Consider the following 23,147-nt stretch of genomic DNA (forward strand, 5'->3'; position numbering starts at 1 on the left):
TAAAAAATAAAACAAACTCGTGAATATAACAAAAAAGAAACAGACTCACAGATACGGTTACCAGTAGGGTAAGGGTAGCGGGTAAGGGCAGGACAGGGGTAGGGGATTAAGAGGTACAAACTACTATGTATAAAATAAATAAGCTACTAGGGTATATTGTACAAAACAGGGAATATGGCCAATATTTTATAATAACTATAAACGGAGTATAGCCTTTAAAAATTGTGAATCACTGTATGGTGTACACCTGAAACTTATATAATATTGTATATCAACTATAACACAACAAAAAAAGGTAATCTACAAAAATAATAATACAATGCCACTCTTTAGTACTGATATAAAATGATTTCCAAGATTAAGTGCAAAACAAAACAAGGTACAGAATAGTATATATACTTATCTTCTGTAAGACAGAGGAGTAAATCCCCAAAATATATATAATTACTTGTATATGTGGAGATATCTCTAGAATAATACGTAAGAAACTAGTAACACTGGCTGTATCCAGGGAGGGTAAGTGGGTAGTTGGAGAACAAAGGTGGAAGGGAGTCTTTTCACTGTATATTAACTTTGCCTTTTGAATTATGTACCATGTCCAAGTATTATTTATTTTAGAAGGAAAAAAAAACTTCCTCTTTTGATATTCCCTATGTTGTATGGCTAACTCATCATTTTCTAAGCTCATTACTTCTTTCCCGGCACTATATTATCAATATGTAATGACATTTTTTTCAAATCAAATCAATACCCACTTAGCAGTGGGTCTCTAAGCTGCATGGCTTCTATGTGTTTTTATTTATGACAGCCTTTACAAGAACACTAAAATGAGACCGCCTACAGATTCCAAAACTGCTAAGTGGAAAGAAAGCTGAGATCTGCAAGTGTTTTCAAAATAGACCACAGGAGAAACCTCATGTGCCAGTTTTATTACTTGATTTAAAAAAAAAGTCTTCCTTTTAGAACTGAAGTTTTGTGTCACCTTTAATAGTCACATTCCTATACAATTATCAAGATCCAATACTTCATTGTGCAAAGCATATTAGGATGTACGAATTTTTTTAAATAAAATTAACTCAATAAATTTTATGTGCGTGTTCTTTTCCATGAAGAAGAAAAAGAGAATAACACTGAAACAAATATATCCATATTCCTACCTTCAAAAATCTCTCATTGGTCAACAGTGCAACTTGCTTTTCTGAAGCTTGCTTTTCCACGTACCTAAAATTTTTACCATCCCATACACAAAAAGAGAAAATTAGAATTCTAAATATTTGAATAGTATATGGAAAGAAAGAACTATGTAGATTGGCGGCCACATTCTTTTATTTTTTCTCAAACATAAGTTCAAGATGACAGTCATGGTTTACGGTCATTTTTAACTCCTTAAATCAGCTGCATTTCACAGTCTAGGGGTCTAATAATAAACAAAAGCCATAAACTCCAGAAATAGGAAATGTTATTTATAAAAAGTGACTCTGGAGAACCTGCAAATTATGTCTCCTTGTAAAAATATTTTTCTTTATGCCAAGTGTTCAAATCCAGCAAAGAAATGTCTCAATTAAAAACAAAAGTGTTTTATTTTGCTCTAAACAAAGAAGTTATTTTTCCCTCTACCCACTTCAAACATAACTGGGTCTGAGATCCCTTATTTTGCCCCAAACTCTTTTATAAGATGTGTTAAATATGTACTTCTCTTTTTACCTCCTAAACGATGGAAGACGTCGGATGTTTTCACATTGATTATCTGATAAAAAATTTATTCTTCTCTTGGCTTCTGGGAGATTACAGCACAGAACACTGAGGGGCTGGGAATAGAAATGTTCTAATAGAGAAAGCTGAAAGAAATGTGAAAATTAAATATATTTGCTGTATTTTGACAGTAAATCTTTTGTCCTACATTTGCTCAATTTTAAGGTTTTTTTTAAACAGCAAAAATATTTACGGCACTATTATATTTAATAATGTCACAATAGCAATGCAAATAATGCACAAATGGCTATATACTTTGAATATTTTAAGACTCCAATTTTGTCGACAAGGTCAGAAAATTGTAATGTCTGAAGTAGAAACTAAAAGAAACTAATATAAATAACTTAGCTATCTGCAGGAGCAACTCATTTACAATAACAGTAAATGTGGTGGGGATGTGACTGTGGTGTGAACTAATAGCCTAACAGATGCTCAAATACTCATAAGAAAATACCAATCTAGAATCAGTGTAAAAACTGGTCTGCTAAATAAATAAAAATGCTACAATAGCAGAAATTTTGCCTACTGATAAAAAACAATATGAAAAATGAGGGACGTCCAAAGAAAATATATCTTTTTAAATTTAGTTTTATTTCATGGAGGAAAAGATGGTACAGTATCTGGTAGATACATGTATTCCAGTCTAGAATGCTGTGGTCTCTGCAGTACAAGGGTGATTAATTTTCCAGATCCTACCATAATTTGTAAGATATATTTCACAAGACTATCCACATGTTAAAAGCTCTGAATCTAAGCAAGCTTCTCATGACCAGTTTGGTTTTTCCAGATACCTTGTACCAAAGAGACAGTTCCCTAGATAGTGGACAAAACACACCCTGGTCCCTGGAAAATAGCATTCCGCATCACAAATTAATAAATTAACATGCTAGCTTATATATCAGTCTTAAGGTATTTGAGCTTGATCCTTCCTGGGTAAACTGATAATGAATTTCTGAGCCTGTAGAGCTGAAGACCAGACATCCAAGGCAAGAGGAAATCCTCCAAAATAGTCCAAAATAGTCCATCCTCCAAAATAAGGCTATAAGGCAAAGGGCCAGCCTAACTTAGAAACAAGTACAAAATAGAAAGCAACTGTTCATGCCAGGTGCTGAAGTATTTTTGCACGTATCAACATGATCTTATTTCTTACTTATATATTTCCAATTATATTAATGTGATAATATTTATTCCAATGTTAACACTACTTTTTAAACATGAGAAAAGTAAAGACCAAACACGATAACGGACTTGCTGGGGAGGAGGAAAGGGACTAAGTCACATGAGTTACAGCAGAGCTACAGACAGGACAAGAACCCAGTAACACTTAAGTATTCGGTCCAAGTGTGTTCCCAATATTTGGGTCAATTAACAAGTTGGTTAACATATCCACCTAATAAGGGAAGGACTCAACCATATACCGAATGTATATGCCCTACTGCACCTTCTACAGAGAAGTAAAAACTTACACATATTTCCCACTGATGATTAGGAAAACTAGACAAATGGGGTCTAAAGACTCTGCCACTTATTAGCTGTGTGACCTTGGCCAAGCTACTTAACCTAGCCTTTGTTTCTCCAAGTGCAAAACTGAGAATAATACATATTAATGAAGCAATGTTAATACTCAGCAAAATGCCTAGCATAAAAAAATTATCAGGAACCTATAAAATCATCTAATCAGATCCCTTCATTTTACAGATGAGAAAACTGAGAAACAGAAAGATTAAGTAATCTGGTTAATATGCTTTTCTTCACTCACTTTCTCAATGGTATTTGAGCCTACAGTTTATATTTTCTTTTCCTTTAACTTCAGTGATCTCTCCCCTCTATTGGTTTTCCTTGTTGTTTTTAGTCTCCTTTTCTGTTGCTCACTCACACAGTCAGCTTGCATTAGGGCTCTACTCCTGGTCCTTTCCCCACTCTAGGTGACTTCATCCTCATTACACAGCTTCAACCATCACCTTCTAATGATAAATCCTAAATATTTCTAGTCCAGATCTTTCTCCTGGGTACCAAACCTTTATATCCCACATGCCCTAAACTTACCATACATAAAAAGAAACTCATCCTTTTCTGACAAACTGGCTGTTTACTTTAGCATGTACACTTAATAAAGGGTACCAACCTCCAAACTATTTGCCAAGCTAGAACCTGTGTGTCTGTAAGATGCTCCTCTCTTACTCACCCTATCATCCACCGAGTAACAAGATTCTATCTCATCTTCAAATCTGTTTCCTTCTCCCTAGTCCCACTATCACTACCTGTTTCGCCCCTGTTGTATCTTATCTAGGTAACTGCAGTAGCCCTCTAACAGAGGTCTCTCCCTCTACTGGGGCCTTTCCAATTTTGACCCAGCTAGCTCCTGTTCCTTAGGATACACTTCTGTTCTCCTATGGACGCCCAGGCATGTTTCTTTAACAGCACTGACTACTCAGAACAGTAACCGCCATTCTACTCTTCTGCCTGCTTCACTAAATAAGCAATTTGAAGACAGAGATTTCTTGGTCCTCTGTATCTCCAGGGCTCAGCTTAGTGCTTGACTTAGAGTAGACCCGTGATAAACACTCATGAGTAAATAAACAAATGAGTAAAATGAAATGAATGAGAGAAATAAATTAGAAAGTTACATCTCAATTTCATTTAATTTTCCATATTGCTAAGGTAAATAATATTTTCTTGCTTTAAAATACTCTTTTTAAAAAGTCTAAGTTGAAAAAAATGACACATATTAGCCATAACAGCTTACTCTTATGTAATAAAATACTATAGTGTTTAATGTAGAGGAAGAGCACATATGAGAAATAATTTATTATCTTCAAGGCACTACACAAACATGAGGTATTACCATATTGCACTTTTGTACTGAAGGTTACTAATACATAGGTTTTCATGAACCTGACAACTGGCATGTGTTCACGACTATACTTTGCTAAGTTATTTTAGGTAGTTGCCGAAAGAAGGAAATACTATCGACTTTGAAACAACTGGAGAATGGAGTCCTTTTTTAGATTAGGTGTTATGAAGCTAAGTTCATGAATTTTCTTCTTGAAATTTATGAAACTTTAGTGAAAATCCATTCACAATATATAGGAATAAATATAAATGAACACACACACATATGTGCAGGGCACAGCAAACTAGAGCCCATAGCCTATTTTTGTGTGGTCCAGGAACTACAAATTATTTTTATACCTTTATAAAGGGTTATTTTAAAAAAATAACAAGGGCTTTCCTGGTGGCGCAGTGGTTGAGAGTCCGCCTGCCGATGCAGGGGACACGGGTTCGTGCCCCGGTCCGGGAGGACCCCACATGCCGCGGAGCAGCTGGGCCCGTGAGCCATGGCCGCTGAGCCTGCGCGTCCGGAGCCTGTGCTCCACAACGGGAGAGGCCACAGCAGTCAGAGGCCCGCATACCACACAAAAAAAATAAAAACTAAAAAAAGTAACAAGACTTTCAACAGAGACCACATGTAGCATGCAAAGCCAAAAATATTTAATATCTAGCCCTTTAGAGAAAAAGTTTGCTGACCCCTTATATATAGCATTTCCTAGGTAGAAAGTCCATTAGCATTCATCAGATTCTCAAAAATAAAGGCCCCTTCCTCCTCACCCCCAAATGGTTAAGAATCACTGGAATGGAGAGGTCTTTTTCCATTTTTGATATTCTAATTAACGTATTTTCTACATTTTGCTGCAAAGTAACAAAGGAACCATAGAATCTAGAATAATATAACTTGAACTTACTTATTCAGATTTTGCCATTTAAAATGCCCAATTATCACACTAAAAAGTCAGTCTGAAATAACATGCAAATTATTTAGAATCAGCTTGCGAATTTTCAAACCCATTAGTGTCTTCTTACCTGAAGTCCTTTTATAAAGTTTTGGATTGAGAAATCATGATACAAAAAGATGTTGGTCAGAACCTGCAACACTTTTTCACTTAGTTTAAACGGAAATTGAGTTGTAAGAAGTAGCTGAAAGAGAAAAGGGAGGCAGGACATATTCCTGGTTAGTCTTCCCTCTTCATAAATATCAAGTATAAATAATGAGGCAACGAATGATACCAAAACACAGTACCTATGAAAGCTATACTAGTAGCTAGATTTTTTTAGGTCAGATATCAACCAAAATTTTAAATAAACTTATACAACAGTAACAACAACAAAAGAAGCTATTCATACTATATCTTCAGAATCACAGATATCCATCATCCTTCATTCAATTCCTAATTTTAAAAAATTCTATTAAAAAATATCATCTATACAAACTCTTTTCTCCCAACAGAAGCCACTGAAGAAACTGTAGGTTTTGGCAATTCTTGTTATTAAATTTCTTTTTCATCCATATTGATGCACATTAACGAAGAGTAACAACACATTATGTACTGTTGAATGAGAAACCCCAAATTAACAGGTGTCTATTTAAAAAATATTAAATAGCTGAATTTGCATTTCAATGGCCTACACTGAAGATTTTACATCTGAAAACAAAAAGTCATACTAGGCTTTTCAAACAGAAACAGAGTGATAGAAGGCCAACTGAATTTGGAAACAACCTAGCAACTTTAAGTACTGTAGCTGGAAAAAATTTCCCTAAAGTCAGTGGCTACCACCTTTAAGGGAAAAAAATGCAGAAGTGGTTACTAAATAAGTGGAAGGTGGTCGTTAGTTTACCTTACAGAGCAGCACAAAGGACATCTTCAAGGAGGTGAGTTTAGCAACAGTTCATGGAAGGTCACTACTAAAGAACAGTATTTCCACTTAGGTAGAAACATAGAGGTAAGGTCTGGGAAGGCGTTAGTATTTACTTTTTGTCACGAGCAGTATGACAGGAAAGAGTCCATGAAAAACTTCAAATCATTTAATATAAAATGTAAGGGTGGGGCTTCCCTGGTGGTGCAGTGGTTGAGAGTCCGCCTACCGATGCAGGGGACACGGGTTCGTGCCCCGGTCCAGGAAGATCCCACATGCCACGGAGCGGCTGGGCCTGTGAGCCATGGCCGCTGAGCCTGCGCGTCCGGAGCCTGTTGCTCCGCAACGGGAGAGGCCACAACAGTGAGAGGCCCGCATACCGCAAAAAAAAAAAAAAAAAAAAAAAATGTAAGGGTGAAAACATTGTTATTGTTACTAGGAAGTCATTAAATTCTGCAAAAATTTATTTTAAAAACCTGTAAGTTTCTATTGAGTAATGACTGTTTGATAGATAAATAGGTAGGTAGATATAGAAAGATATGATCATTCTTTTCATAAAGCTTATATTTTAAGTGAAGAGGTAATACTATACATGAGAAAATCATTAAATAAAAATATTAAAATATGTGAAGTAATATATACAATATCATACTGAGAAATTTATCACTAACATTTATAAACTGTCCATGGTAGTTTTCGTTTCATCCTATTTCACTGGTAACATTTTTTCTTTTTACCTTATCAAGTACTGTAGTCAGGTGCTCCTTGCAAGACAAAGACTGGAATAGTTCTATACACAATAGAGATGATACTGCATGAGGAAGCATCCGATGGACGACAACAGGAGACGTGGCGATCCCAAAAATGAGTATTAGTGGAAATTCATGTAGATGCTGACTAGTATTTCAAAGGAAGATGCAAAAGTGGAATGTCTTTAGCAAATATATTTCAATACACCATGGTTTAAAATAAGACCACCTTTATTTTCAGGCCTACTTTATAAGACATTGCTAAGGAAGATCATTCTAAATAATAAAAATTTTTAGGTCACTCATTTTCCTCTGTTACAGTAACACAGAAATAGTTATTTCCCAGACATTCTAGCTCTGAAATCAATCTATTAATAGATCCTCTCATTTTAGCAATAAGAACATAGTGGTCCAGAGAGATCAACTGCTTCCCTCTAAGGTTATACAAAAATAAGTGTTAGAAGAGGCGTTAGATGCTATTCATCCTCTATTCATCCTCTCGCCCAAAGTTTGAGCCCTACCTACAGTCTTCCTCACAGTGAGACATCTAGACTATGCTTTAAGAGTTCAGTAACATGAAGGTCACTAATTTTCAAGGTAACTTATTCTATTTATGGACGTTTCTAACAGACACTATGCCACCCCAGCATAACAGCTAAGCTTTAGAAAACTTTTCTTACAAATAGGTAAGATATTTTTAATGGACATCATTAAAAAAATATTACATTCTTTCCCCACAGTCTTAACTCAAACTTATTGAACATGATTTATTCTTAGCATTACCAATATGAACATAAATGACTTCCACAGAGTAAAACATCAATACCCCTGAGAGCTATTATAGGTCAGAGCCCTCCGTATCGTAGTTGATAATTTTGCTTGTTCCCTCTTATTAGCTATTGCTTTTCAGTATTCTAGCTGTATGCAGTTCTACTTTCATAGTACTGAAGTATCTGAACTATCTTACTGTTTAAGTTCTTCTTTCTTACTTTTGATGGTAAAAGTAGTCACAAGTCTGAGTTCCAAAAAAGCACAGCTTTTCTGTCACTATTCTGTATTGTGCATTTTTTCAGCATGTTAATCAGTTCAGTGTTAGCATTAAGAAAAGTCTTAGGATCTGGAAATCTTAGTTTCAAATGGGGAAGAAAAAGACTATCAAAGTAGGAATTATTATTAGATTATCACACAGTACAACTTTAGGCAAATGTAGCCATAACTATTAAGCAAGTTAACATACAGAAGAAACCAAATTAATTTATATTGTAAAAAATGTACCATGGGAAAAGCATGTCACTGGGTTTTTTAATAGGGTTATTTAGGGCTTCCCTGGTGGCACACTGGTTGAGAATCCGCCTGCCAGTGCAGGGGACACGGGTTCGATCCCTGGTCTGGGAAGATCCTACATGCCGCGGAGCAGCTAAGCCCATGAGCCACAACTACCGAGCCTGTGCTCTAGAGCCCATGAGCCACAACTACTGAGCCCGTGTGCTGCAACTACTGAAGCCTGTGTACCTACAGCCCATGCTCCGCAACAAGAGAAGCCCCTGCAATAAGAAGCCCGCGCACTGCAACAGAGACCCAACACAGCCAAAAATAAACAAATAAATAAATAAAACTTGTAAAAAATGGGTTTTTACTTCAATTCCAAGTCTCACAGGATTTCCTTGAAGACCCAATAAGATCATAAAAGTAGTTTCTCATTAGAAATACCATATAAAATAATGTTATTTAAAAAAACATTCTTGCTCAGTAGAGCCATATGTAACTCAGAGCTTCTAAGGGTGGACAGGTATCAGAAAATAAGACATGACAAAAATGTCTCAACCTGGAGTAGTTCATCCATCTAGCGGGCAAGTACGAAACAGACAACTTTGGTGAGAGAAACTACACTTTATACTGCCTTATCATTCTAATTAAAAACTGGTTAACTTTTGATTCTCATTTTTGGATCAAAAAGCAAATGAAAATCGTATAGGAGGTGTTCAAACATTCAATTTTATAAGGAATTTGAAATCATCCTGGTTTCAATCCATTAGTATTAAAATGAGGGGTAAACTGCTACTCATTTTCTCTGCAAAAGGTTGCTTTTTGATTAAAGTTGTATGTTTTCTTAATAAGAAGAATTTTGCAAAAAAAGCCAGAAGATATGCCATCTACCTGCTGATAATTATAAAGTCTTGGAGTACTTTTGTGGTGAAGCTTTCCATATCCTTTAAGATAAGCACAACAGGAGGAGACTGCCATTGGCTAAGAGGAGTCCTCTTTTTTCTTGGCATTTTTACGTCAGTCTTCTTTTAAGCCATTGTGGAAAGAAGGAGTTAAAAGTAAACTTTACTACCCAAACAATGTTATAATGCCACAAGTTGATATATCTTCCATCATATTTCACAGTAACATTGTTTCTTTTATTTCTCCCACATAATAAAGAGAAATTCATTTCAATAGTTATTAGCAGACTCTTTCTGTGTCTGACATGGGAATAATAACCAAGAAGAAAAAAGTTCAGTAAAATCTATAATTCATATGAAATATTTATATTTTCTGCTATCTGAGAAAATGACAGGAAAAGCATGGGGAGACGAGAGTATTTTCTATAAAATTGATTTTCTGTTAGTACAATGTTATATTTTGCTTTGGAGTGAGAACCAGTACTTTTCATTAAAAACTGTAATGAATAACACTACATGCTGCTCTACTATTATGAAATTTCAAGTTGAAAAGCATCTTAAATGTCATCTGGTCCAATCCCAATCTTTTAAAGATTTCTGACCTAAATTGCAGGCAGTATTTGATTTCTAGAAAAATCTAAAACTGTGGATCAAATTAAGATATTATGGTAAGCATTAGACCCAGTTTAGTCCCTATATAAAGCAAAATAAACTTCACTTACGATGACTTCAGCAAATACGTTCTGCAGAAAATGTCACCACAGTAACTTTTCCCATACTATCTGGCTACACAGCATCATAAACTAAGGCTGTGGTTTTATGGTGCAGTTATCCATGAATCATCTAGGTTATTTAGTTTCACCAGAGACTGTCATGGTAGAATGAGACTTCTATTTATGTATTTGCTTGTTAAACATACTTTACTTACAGAGCATTTATTCCTCAAGAATTCTAAATATGGAACAAAGGAGATTTACATATATATTATATATGTGTGTGTGTGTGTGTGTGTGTGTATGACAATTCCTCATCAAACTAAGTCGACAGTGGGTACTGAAAGCATGGTTCTACTGCACCAAAGTAAATACTGAACCTAAGAGATAATATGTTAAAGATAAAGACATTAAAGATAGAGATAGAATCTCCAGCAGAACAAATTCCTGATGCTGTTTTGTCATTAGATGACATTCTCCCACAAATAAAATGGCCTCGTAAGACCCTAAACACCTCCCAGGAATTAGGCTACATACTGATAAAAGAAAATTTCTAAATTCTAGTAGCCTTAGGAAAAATAAGTAGCTTCTATTAAATTAACAGCAAGTGCCACATAAACGTATCCTTATTAGAACAAAACAGTACTATGTTTACTATAATTCCAGACCTCTTCAATCATATGCCAATTTCCTGGCAAAAAATTGTCAGTTTACATTTACCTGTGTGACACTCATATACCAAGTGGAAAGAGAATCCATTGAATAATGTATCTTTTTCTGGGTGACCTGAACACTTTCTTTCTCTTTGGATTGCACGTCTACATTGCAGTCCATCAACTGTGAGGCCAGCTTTTGCAAAAAATGTTTCATATCTGCAGAACATAAAACACAAGAAAGCATATCCCATTAAAACACATCTAAAACACCTGAAACTTCTTGATCAGTATATTACACTATTTGGGTAGAATGTGTTTTTCTACACTTAACCTAATGTAACATTTAACATATTAACTATTGAGGTTCATTAGTATCCTCTCCCTAATATTTTAATTTCATTCATTCAGACTAACACTAGGCCAAAGTTTATGTTTATTGTCTGTAATAAAAGTGTTACCTAAACAAATGTGCAAACATGAAAACTATAAATTATATTAGGAATAATATGTATTTAAATTACACTGGACAGCAAAAGGTTTTTAAGACCCCTAAGATGACATCGACAGTGTTATTTACATAAGCTATTTTACTGATTACAACTCTTCCTTACAGTCATTTTTAAAGATGCCCTAAGGGCTTTTACTTAATTCCAAACAGTTTATGAATATGAACATAAATATAAGCACTTAAAGCCCTTGTATCAGCCCAAATCTAAGCACATTTTACTCTATTAGTGTCTACATCCTTTATGATTTAATGGCTCCAGATACCCAAGATTAGCTCTGGCAATGGACTGCTTTTTACCACGGTGGCCTTTCAAAGTGGGATAATAAGATGATTTGAGGCTGTATATATGAGCCTATGTATGTAGTCTCTTCTCTGTTGGGCTAAATAAGAGATCCTCAGCTTATTAAACTTATTAAAATTTTACTGGGTTCAGAAAACATCTTGTGAGTGCCTGGACTATTACTGGAGGTGAAGCTGATTGGTAGGGGTGGGGCCAGAATAAACTAAAGCGGCAGAATCCTACAATAGTCAAGATTACGCCAGAGGCATTAAACCTCATCCTGCCAAAAATGTAGTGCCATGCTCCTCCCGCAAATAAAAAAAGGATAAAGAAAGCTAGAGAGATGGACGGACGGAAGAGATATGTAACATCTCATCAAGGTTGTTATATTATTTATACTTCACCTGGGCAATCTTTAGCTTGCAATGAAACTACATATGGAGTAACATTATTCTGAAGGACTTCTGTTAGACTTCTGAATGTTAAATCATGATCTGTTACATTCACACCTATGGGATAATAAATCAATATTACACCATCATTTTTATCATTAATAATTTAACAACAAGAAAAGCCATTTAACATGTCATAAGTTAAAATATTTTAAAAACATGATTAATAATAGAAACTAAGAAAACATACTGCATAAATGAAGAGCTCTCCATTAAAAAGATACATATAGAGGCACACACTATACTTATCAGGAAAGGTATTTAGCACGACTTTTTTAAAAAAATCTACTGGGGATGTGTAGTTGACCCTTGAAAACATTTTAAAAGCAATTTCAAATTCATAAAGAGCTCTTTAAAATAATCATTCAAAAACAAGGGCCTTACTGTGACCCTGACTTAACAACTGAGAAGAATCCAATCATTAATAGCAATTCTATTAATGATCTTAGTAGTAAATACAAAAGGTAAGTGTATACTAGGGGAAGAGTCTAAAAACAAATTAAAACTTCAAGTCCTTTAAGTATTTACTGAATCCCTGGTTCTCATTTCCACAAATCAGTTTTAGTGCTCTGCATGCAGGTATGAGAGTTGAGTGGAAATTTCCCCACTACTTTGGAAAAAATTCTATTCACTGATACCTTCCCTAATGTCACAATCTGTGACTTCTAGAAAGTGCTTTGGTGCTTAGAAAGTGCTTTAGTGCCAGCAGCAGACATCTTGAAACTGCTTGAGACTTGCTACTATAAAACTTCAACTGCTTGGAATATCGTATTTTAATGCATATATGTGGAACCTAGAAAAATGGTACAGATGAACCGGTTTGCAGGGCAGAAATAAGAGACACAGATGCAGAGAACAAACGTATGGCACAAAGGGGGGAAAGTGGCGGGGAGGGGGTGGTGGTGGGATGAACTGGGAGATTGGGATTGACATGTATACACTAATATGTATAAAATGGATAACTAATAAGAACCTGCTGTATAAAAAATAAAATAAAATTCAAAACTTCAACAACAACAACAAAAACTTCAAGTGCTTGGAAGGAAAAGAAAAGGTTCAGAATCTTCCAGACCACCAGTAAGCAAATTTTTTTTCTAGGAGACAAATAAAAATGCAGGCCGGCTATTTTAAAATGGACATATATACGTTTTTGAAAACAGAAAATGTATAACTGTGTAACTGTATAAGTATTCTTTGAGTACAGATATCAAAATGGTATTTAGCACGCATTATGGTCTAGGAATGTGATACTGCATCACTGAACAAATTTGGGAGTTTAATAAAAATATTGGCTTCTCTTGTCTTTCACTGACAGACTTTATTAGCTATTTAACACTATGTTCCTTAAAACAATGGATTTGCCTATTGAAAATAAGATAATCAACAATGACTTCAACTGGAAAAATGTTCTCCTCAGACCACTGACTTTGAAACTTATGATTTCCATTAGCTTCTTTTCTCCTTATGACAGCAGGCAGAGAAGGGATTTAAACAGTTATCTCACAACAATCTATCAGGCCCTCCCTCTTGACAGTGTTTCCCCCACTCTACTTCCAATTGCTGTAACCTGGCGGGAGAGAAACAAAGCACCCAACAGTACAAGCCAGCCATCACTGGGCCTCAGTTTCTCATCCATAAATGGAAGGGGTTTGAAATTAAGTGGCAGGCTGCACTGAAAAGCTGGTCCACAGCATTATAAAAATCATTCCCTGGAGTCTTGTTACTCAGAGGGATCCTGGGATTGGCAATATGGGCATTACCTGGAAGCCTGTTAGAAATGCAGTTTCCAGCCCCACCCTAGACCTATTAACGAAAATCTCTATTTACTAAGATCCCCTGGAGGTTATCTGTAGGTATCATTAAGGTTTGAGAAGTACTGCCCTGAATATCAGGAATACGATTTAGGTATTGAACAGTATTAGAGGCAGTATTAAACAACAGAATTAATTTCTTATCTCAGAGCTCACTAGTATAAAAACCTTGAATAAACAACAAATTGGAAATACAATGAAGAGTATGTTTGGAATCCAAATAAATCCAACTTTCCTTTCAGAAGGAATGAAGAAAATTTGCTAATATTCCAAAGAAATTTTTTCCATTATCATGCAATCCAGATGTTTGGTTAAAATGGAATATTAATGATGGATACTTAAGTATGTAAAAAGTTTACAATCTACGATCTGAAAGCAACTTATATATAGTTCATCCAAACCCCCTTCACACCATTAATATTAATACAACATTACAAAACAATCCAAGATTGAAAAAATAAGCACAGGGAAATAAAATTAAGGTCACAGAGTAATTTCATTGAAGATATGATAAAGTATAAAAATTGTATCTATCAACATACTGGTAGTTTCTTTATTACTGAATTCAAATCTCAGATTCAAATAACTAAGGAAGAAAGAGTAACACAAATATATTTCCCCTTCATTTTTCTGACAAAAAGGTGAGGAGGGTACTAACTAACCCTAAATCAATTTCTTTTAATTTACAGATGTATGGTCAGTATAAGGAACTTTTATTCGTTTTGGAAGTATGCAAACTTTAACTGGTTTAATTCTGTAAATGAAAAAGACAAAACAAGTTTATCAGAACAGGTGATTCCCACTATTCTCAACAACAAAACCACTATTACAAAAAACAAACACACACATATGTACCTAGAACAAGAGCAGCAGTTGGAATTTCTCTGAGTTTTATTTGACAGCCCCAGTCTCTTGAATTCTTCTGGAACCCAGAATGAGACTTCTGAAGAAATTCAATTAGACTGTCAAACAGGTTTTTATTTAATTCCTCTTGTAGTCGCTACAAAAAAACCCACAAAACTTTATGAATTATTTTTAGCAGTAATCTGATACATCTTTCCAAGTTTGGGAAAGGAAACTGTCATGATTTCAATTCCAAAGATCACATGTAAAATAATTATAAGATAGATGAAATTAAAAATTGTTTTTCCATAAATCTCCAGTGAGCAGTGCTTTGAATTCCCTCCTTAAAGAATCTCATTTATTCATTCAACAAACATTTACTAACCACCTTACAAATGAAAGAGTCTCTTCCCTAAAAAAAGTGAAAAAAATGAGCTAGAGCACTTACAATTAAATTGAAATACATTGCATAGAGTGCTATGATAATATAGGAACAAAGAGTAGGATCATCCACCTTAAGCTGATCAGGTGATATATTTGAGCCAAAGAATTAGAGCAAGTGATGCAGGAGGTGATGGTGGACAAAAGAAAGTTAAGAAGGAATGGGGAGTGGAGGAGGCAATCAAGGAAGAAAGCACAAAACATCTGGGGAACCACAGATATAGCTAAGAATAAGAACATGAGAAGTGGCCAGGAACAAGGCTGGACAAATACTCAAGGGACTGTACCAAGGAAATATATATTTGATGTTAAACGGTTTAGATTTTGTACTGTGGGGAGAACCATTAAAGGGATTTGGAGCAGAGGCATGATTAAATCAACGTTAAGAAGGGTTCACCTGGCAGTACTATGAAGGCCAGATTGGAGGGGACTGGAGGGGCTGTACTGGTAGTGGGGCTGGAAAACCCCTGCAGCCTGGATCTGCCTGATGGGATTTGGCCAATGGTGGCATAGGGACTAATGACAGACCAGAAGGGTGTGACATCAGAGGCAGGGACATCAGTTAAGAGGAGACTATGACAATCTATTATGACCATTTAGGTTTCCTAAACTAGAAATCACAAACCCAAATTACTTCAAGCGTTCTAAGGAATACATGAAGGGGCAAAGCCGCCAGGTGTAAAGCAGTAGAGAGTGGTGGGAAGCAGTAACAAACTGGAAAGTGCATAACCCTCCAAAGGCATTAAAAAACAGGAAACACAATCCTGTGTTGGTCGAACAAAACAAGTTCCTTCAAAATGTTGGCCCTACATCTACAAATCTGCTACAGCGGAGAAACTTTTCAGGGCTGAAATATAAAGAACATGGTAACTGAATATGAGGATGAGGGAATGAAGTGGCTTACAAATAGCTTGATTTCTTACTTGTGTAACTGAATGGATAATTAAAGGAGTGCCACCATGTGAAAGCTGTGAGAACATGTAAAGGGCCTGTGCGTTAGCAGCGATAATTATAAACATATGTTCCAATACCTGAAGCTATGCTTAATTGAAACATAAGGGTTTTTTATTTTTTTTAGGATATACAGATTACGCTTAACCAAGATAACATATATTTCATCAACACTCTTATAAACTGGTAGAAAGGAAAATGGGAAGGAACAAATATGAGATTTATGATATTAAGGAAATGTTAAGCTATTAAAAAAAAGTAGTCACCTCAGTTTCAGATTTCATCTGCTGCCATATCAACTGGTAAGTTTCAAAGCGAAGCTTACTGTCCTCTGACTCATTTTTCCCTTTATTAAAATAGTCCTCTAAAAACACAGAAGGAAATAAGTCAGTTTCTTTTTTACATAATAATAGAAAATCTCTGTGCAAAGTAAGTGATGGGTTGAATTTTTTTTTACAAGTATCAAAAATATATATATTTGGGGATAGGTAACATTCAATATCCTTTATATATCTTATATTTTTACTATATTAATGGCATTTGTAAGTTTAAAAATCTTTTTAATTTTTTGACTGTATTTCTATCATTTACTTTTGAACTTCTTAATGGTTTTGGTTTGAGGTATATACATTTAATATTAATGTATTTTCATTATCTGCTCTTATGCTAAGGCTCTGTATACTTTGCTTCACATATTTGCTTTGAACTCTCCTTTATTAAATGATTCTTATTACTACTATTCTTATTCTTTGCTTAGCTGAAATAGTTTAGTGCAGCCTTTTATTTAGTCTGTATTTTATATCCTTCTTGAATGGCTTCCTCTAAATGATTAGCCATTTATCAACACACTATTTATTGCAATGGTTTTCAAACTTTAAACCATGATCCATATTAAGGAACACATTTTACATCATAATCCAATACACGTGAATCTAAGAAAAACAAAAACAGAAGTCCCATAAAACAATACTTCTCGTTATCATGTGACAGCAAATGCTTTCTCTTCTGTTTTTTAAAACTATCAAGATCCACTAAACTGATTTCATGATGCACACGTGGGTTATAACTTTCAGTTTGAAAGAGATGCACTTATTGGATAATCCGTCCTTTCTCCCACCCATGTCAGATGCCCTTATTGTCTGAATACTTACATATGCACTTGAAACTGTTTTTGAACTTCTTTTGTTCTACTGAATCCAGTTCTACTCCCATGGCAGTCCTGAACTCCTGCAACTGTTAGAGCTTTGTAGTGCATCCTAACATCAAACAGATCCAGAGCTTCCTCCCAGCGCCACCAAACATTATTCTCTTTCAAAAAAATTTAAGGGCTTCCCTGATGGCCCAGTGGTTAAGAATCCACCTGCCAATGCAGGGGACACAGGTTCGAGCCCTGGTCCGGGAAGATCCCACATGCTGCGGAGCAACTGAGCCCATGCGCCACAGCTGAGCCTGCACGCCACAACCGCTGAGCCCGCATGCCACAACTACTGAAGCCCGCGCACCTAGAGCCCGTGCTCTACAACAAGAGAAGCCACCACAATGAGAAGCCCGCGCACCACAACAAAGAGTAGCCCCTGCTCGCTGCAACTAGAGAAAGCCCATGCGCAACAGCGAAGACCCAACACAGACCTAAATAAATAAATAAATAAAATAATTTTTAAAAATTTAAGACATTCTCCCAAATTAAATTTGTCATTTCTCAAAATTATTACCCTGGTGTTTGACTGGATAAAATAAAATCTGTAGATTGATTTGGGGAAAATGACATTTTTAAATACGTTTCAAAAAAGTCACATCCCAAAACACTACAGGTCTCTTTTTTTATAATCAAATAGTTTACATGCCTTATAGTTTTCTACTTTCCTTCATATTTCTTGTTGTTTACTGCTAGGTATTTTATTGCAACAGCTAGAACTTTCATGGTATTAAATAATAATTGTGAAAGTACATATTTTTTTTTAACAAAAAGTTAAAAATTAACAATTTTTTCCTGATTTCACTGAGATGCTGCTAGTATCCTCCCAACAAGTTTTAATGTTAACTGATAGTTTGGAACAGAAATTCTCTTCCATGTTAAGGAACTTTCCTTCTAATTGTCATTGACTCACAAATCTTAATAAATTATAACTGAAATTCAGTACAAAGAGTTCTAAGCAAAAACTTGCCTTGAATTATGAGAAACACTATTAGGTAGTGGTTAGACCTTAGGCTCTGGGATCAGACAGCTTGGTTTCAAATCCCAGCTCTGCCACTTGCTAGCACTATCACTGAGAAAGTTCTTTCTACATCTAAATATCCTGATATACTTTAATGGAGATAATAATAATACTTTCTTCATAGTTTAACACATATAAAGTGCTTAAAATATTCTGGCACATTAAAAACACTCAATAAATGTTAGTGCTTTTATTAGTTATAATGACATTGCTCATGATATCAGATGTCATTTCATGCTATGTATCCTTCATGGATAACAGGGGAACAAGTCTTGAATTTTTCTCTGAAAATGAACTATTTCTAGTTAAGTTTAGCAATCTCCAACATTAAAGAAATATGTTGATAAGTCAATCACTTAAAAACAAAATAATTTATAACGTAGCTCTTCTTCGTTCACTATTTCCAAGTCCATCACTGTCACTTTTTATTTGGGGAGGTGAGGAGGGCAAGGAATATAGAAAGCTTCAGGTTTTTTTGAGACTAAATCTGAGTGTAAAGTTCAACACCACTGTTTATTCTCCTGTTAATGAGAAACGGCATCCTTATTTTAAATCATAGTTTCTACCCTCTATTGCCCTCAATATGGACCATTATTTTATTATTTGCTCCCTGAGCACAGGTACTTTACCTAGCTGGTCCCAAATTGAAGGATTAACACCTTAAAGGTCTACATCATGAGATGATTTAGAAAAATCCAATTCTATATATTGGAGCTGTTTATCTCCTTAGTCAAACAATAGTATAGTCCAGTTTTTCTTTTTTAATTCAAAATTAAAAAATGAGTGTGAATGAATATGCTTAATTGCACATCATAATTTTTCCATCCGAATTAATCTTCACAGTGCTGAACAGTGAGTGTAAATACTCAACATGCCTGAGAGGAGCTTTTAAAAAATACCAACACCTGGGTCCCATTCCCAAAGATACTGATTCAGTTGGTCGGGGCTGCGGTTTGGGCATTGGTGTTTTTAAGAAACTCTCCAAGTTGAAATTGGAATAAGGTCGATGGATTATCCCACTGTCAGTATGCTAGTTGTGATACTGTACTATAGTCATGCAATACATTATCACTGGGGATAATTGGGTGACGGTTCAAGGGTACTCTCTACACTCTACACTCTTTCTTACAACTGCATGTGAATCTACAATTATACCAAAAAAAAAAAAAATCAGTTTTTGTTTAAAAGTTCCCCAAGTGATTCTAATCTGCAGGCCCCATTGAGAAACAGTACAATAAACATTTTCTGACTGATAATAACATCTTGATTTGTTTGAAGTAGTCAAGTCTTCTTAACTTGATCACTAAACAGACATCTGGAGATAAGTAAAGAACGTGAAGACAATATTTTTTTTAATAATTTAATTTTACTGCAGTATAACTTACAAATAATAAAATATGCCCATTTTAAAAGTTTGATATGTCCTAACAAAGGTATACACTCACATAACCATCCTCTGTCTACAGAACATTCCCATCACTCCAAAAGTCCCTCTTGGGACTTCCTTGGTGGTCCACTGGTAAAAAATCTGCCTTCCAATGCAGGGGACACGGGTTCAATCCCTGGTCGGGGAACTAAGATTCTCACGTGCCACGGAGCAACTAAGCCCGCACGCCACAACTACTGAACCTGCACGCCTCAACGAGAGAGCCCGCATGCCACAAACTACAGAGCTCACGCACTCTGGAGCCCGCGCGCCACAACTAGAGAGAGAAAACCCACACGACACGACTAGAGAGAAGCCCGTGTGCCACAACGAAGAACTCGCACCACAACAAAAGATCCCACATGCCTCAACTAAGACCAAACGCAGCCAAAAAAACAAAAGGTCCCTTTGCCCTTCTGCAGTCAATACTCCCTACCTCATCCCAAGAAATCACTGAGATTTTTAAGACAATCTTTTTTAAATAATGGTGACATACCTTTTGAAGGAAATTTCGAATTGCCTTTTGATGGTACATTTGGATTCCCTTTTAGATTAGAGCCCTGGGGAGTGCCCCTTATCGCTTTGTCCTATGCCTTGGAACATTACTGCTATATCAACATGGTGAGTAAAGCAAGCTTAGACAGGAGAATTACTAATTCAATAAGAGTTAGGTTAGTTCAAGACTTGGGGGAGGAAAACTAACAAATCTGATATTAAGACATCTTACCTATTGGCACAGAGATCTTTCTCTTCTTGAAGTCTGGCTTAAACACAAAGCAACCCTATAAAAAAGAAAGAGAGAAAAAAAGCATAAAGTCAAAGCAGCCAAGAAGCAGACAAATCTGATTAACCTAGTATTTTATGGATAAGCAGATTTTTTTTCTTTTTAAGGCGTTTATTTATTTATTTTTTGGGGGGAACGCAGGCCTCTCACTGTTGTGGCCTCCCCCGTTGCGGAGCACAGCCTCCGGATGCGCAGCCTCAGCGGCCATGGCTCACGGGCCTAGCCGCTCCGCGGCATGTGGGATCTTCCCAGATCGGGGCACGAACCCATGTTCCTGGGTTCCCTACATCGCCAGGCAGACTCTCAACCACTGCGCCACCAGGGAAGCCCCAAGGCGTTTCTTTAAAGTGCTAAGAAATCATCTTTCTTCAATCTGAATTACAGAAGGAAAATTCTTAAACAACAAGGGGACTAACCACTTCTTTCTCCTCCTTCCCATGGGAAGCTCATCTTTGATTTTGCTCTTTGGGACCTAATCTAAGAGACAAAATAAAAGCTGATGAAATTTAAACCCAGAAAGGTTCCATTTTTCATTTTTATAAAACCTAGTGAAGGAAGAACATTAGTACTATACATTAAATGAAAATCAAGATGATTAAAAATACTGATGCCCTCTCACCTCAAAAGAAGTATTTATTATTGAATTAAATTCCAAGTATCTAGGACCTTGACAGGACACAGACAGTTTTGGCTATTGATTCACCTTACACACCTTTCTTCATCAGATAAATTCTTATTCATTTGTCCATTAAAGTTCAACTCAAACTCACCTGCTTTGGGAAACCTTCTCCAATTCTCTAGTCAGAATTATTCTTTCCCCTAATATCTCACAGTACTTGAATATCTTTATTTCGCTTTAAGTCACCCTTACTATGTATGATAGTTATTTATGGAGTTGTCTCCCCAAGTAGTTTTTTTATATATATATATATTTTATCATCTTTTTTGTGTGTATGTGGTACATGTTGCCCGACCAAGGATCGAACCTGTGCCCCCTGCAGTGGAAGCGTGGAGTCTTAACCACTGAACCGCCAGGGAAGTGCCTCCCCAAGTAGCTTGTGAGCACCTTCAGAGTACAGACTGCATTTAATTCATAATTGTTTCCCCAATGTTTAGGATAGTGTTAACACATACGTTAGGCAATCAGTATACATAATGGACGAATGCTTGCCAAATAATTTTTCTGGTAATTTCCTAGCTACATTTAGTCTCATGTTATTATCTGACTAGTGATACACAGGCCGTAAGCTGCTGGTCCCACATTTGTTCTACCAATTCTAAAGCCGTACATCATGGACAGCTTCTTAGAAAATGGAAATGGAAAAAGAATCTGCCTATGGAAAATGAAAGAATGAAAGAAATATAGCTAGAAAAAGTCATCTCAGGATAGACCTAAAGACTGCTGTACAAATATAAACTGGCCATTGGATTACAGGGTCCAAAATAAGAATTGTGCCTTACATTCTTATATCTGCAACTAACGGAACTATTTAAAACACACAAATTTTTTTAGAAAAATCATTTGGTGCTATGACAAGCTTGTCACTGCCTCCTTTCTACAGCCACCTGTAATTCAGGAGCAGGAAAAGGAGCTATGAAGGAGTGAGACATGAAGAGTGCTGGGAATGGATCCCGATGTATGGCAACAGGAGTAATATCGTTATCCACTTTTCACTACTGATCAAGTGATGGTGTTGGAGATGGAAGAAATTAGGAGGAGAACCAATAGCCAAAAAATATGACAAGGAAAGTTTAGATAGGGGAAAAAAAAGAAAGCTGACAGTTCCATGAACCAATGAAATAATCCTTAAAGATTCTTATTTATGTAAGGTCTCCATCATCACCTCAATACAAGCATTTCTCTTGTCATAAATGTTTTCCTGAAAAAAACAGAAACAAAAAAAAACAAACCTCTCACAATTCTGCAAGATACACAAAAATAAGAAAGGCTTATGCAAAAAAAGGATTAGGGGACAGACCACTGAAAACCTATGGAACTTTATAACCAGGACAAAACAAAAACAGTACCATCCCTCATGAAAAATACTAGCAGTTATGCGGAGCGGCTGGGCCCGTGAGCCACGGCCACTGAGCCTGTGCTCCGCAACAGGAAAGGCCACAGCAGTGAGAGGCCCGCGTACCGCAAAAAAAAAAAAAAAAAAAAAAAATTACTAGCAGTTAAGCTCTTCTGGCATTTGCACCTAACATCACAGTCGGTCAGTCTTCAGTACGCTTAAATCCTATGGCTCGTAGTTCCTCCAGGATATGTAGTCTTGGAAGGCACTGGGTCTCATCATTTTATTTTAATGTAATTTTAATCAAAATTAAATCTATGGTAGAGCCTTCTTCATTAATTTACTGTTTCAACACAGGGACAAATGTCTTTGCAACTTATCTGCATTCTCAGCTTTATCAGATAGCTAAACTTTCAGGGGTTTCCGGCCGTACTCCTAATATTACTAAAGGTCTTACTTTACTTGGTCTGTAACAGCACTGTCTAATAGAATTTTCGGTAATGATGGAAATATCTGTGTTTATTTTGTTTACCACTTGTATCTCGGTACCTAACAAAGCCTTTGGCTCACAATAAATATACGTGAAAAGGAAAAAGGAGGGGAGACTGGGACACATCCTCGGGGCATCCGACCTCCACAAACCAGAACTTAAAATTCCTCCGAGGCAGAAAGAACACTAAGGCAGATCGC

At 36.0% G+C, this 23,147-nt stretch overlaps 1 protein-coding gene across 7 annotated transcripts in view; it reads right to left on the minus strand.

Annotated features, from left to right (window-relative positions):
* The window catches only part of ORC3 (origin recognition complex subunit 3), a 61,017-nt gene that overhangs the window by 37,549 nt on the left and 321 nt on the right, over window positions 1–23,147 (minus strand). For 4 of the 7 annotated variants that reach the window (XR_010933814.1, XM_067702609.1, XM_067702608.1 and 1 more), the window contains exons 2-11: window positions 20,386–20,440; window positions 16,283–16,380; window positions 14,637–14,781; window positions 11,923–12,027; window positions 10,795–10,946; window positions 9,351–9,484; window positions 7,182–7,341; window positions 5,614–5,727; window positions 1,705–1,838; window positions 1,158–1,221 (exon numbers count right to left, since the gene is read on the minus strand). Coding sequence is in view for 6 of the 7 variants with exons in the window: in XM_067702609.1 (XP_067558710.1) it covers window positions 1,158–1,221; window positions 1,705–1,838; window positions 5,614–5,727; window positions 7,182–7,341; window positions 9,351–9,484; window positions 10,795–10,946; window positions 11,923–12,027; window positions 14,637–14,781; window positions 16,283–16,380; window positions 20,386–20,440 (1,161 nt within the window). In the remaining variant the exon portion in view is untranslated. Of the gene's footprint in view, window positions 1–1,157; window positions 1,222–1,704; window positions 1,839–5,613; window positions 5,728–7,181; window positions 7,342–9,350; window positions 9,485–10,794; window positions 10,947–11,922; window positions 12,028–14,636; window positions 14,782–16,282; window positions 16,381–20,385; window positions 20,441–20,858; window positions 20,920–23,147 lie in introns of all 7 variants that reach the window. The other 3 variants (XM_067702611.1, XM_067702613.1, XM_067702612.1) reach the window with 3 other exon arrangements.

Source organism: Pseudorca crassidens, chromosome 13 (genome assembly GCF_039906515.1).
Source record: "Pseudorca crassidens isolate mPseCra1 chromosome 13, mPseCra1.hap1, whole genome shotgun sequence".
In the NCBI taxonomy this organism is placed as follows: domain Eukaryota; kingdom Metazoa; phylum Chordata; class Mammalia; order Artiodactyla; family Delphinidae; genus Pseudorca; species Pseudorca crassidens.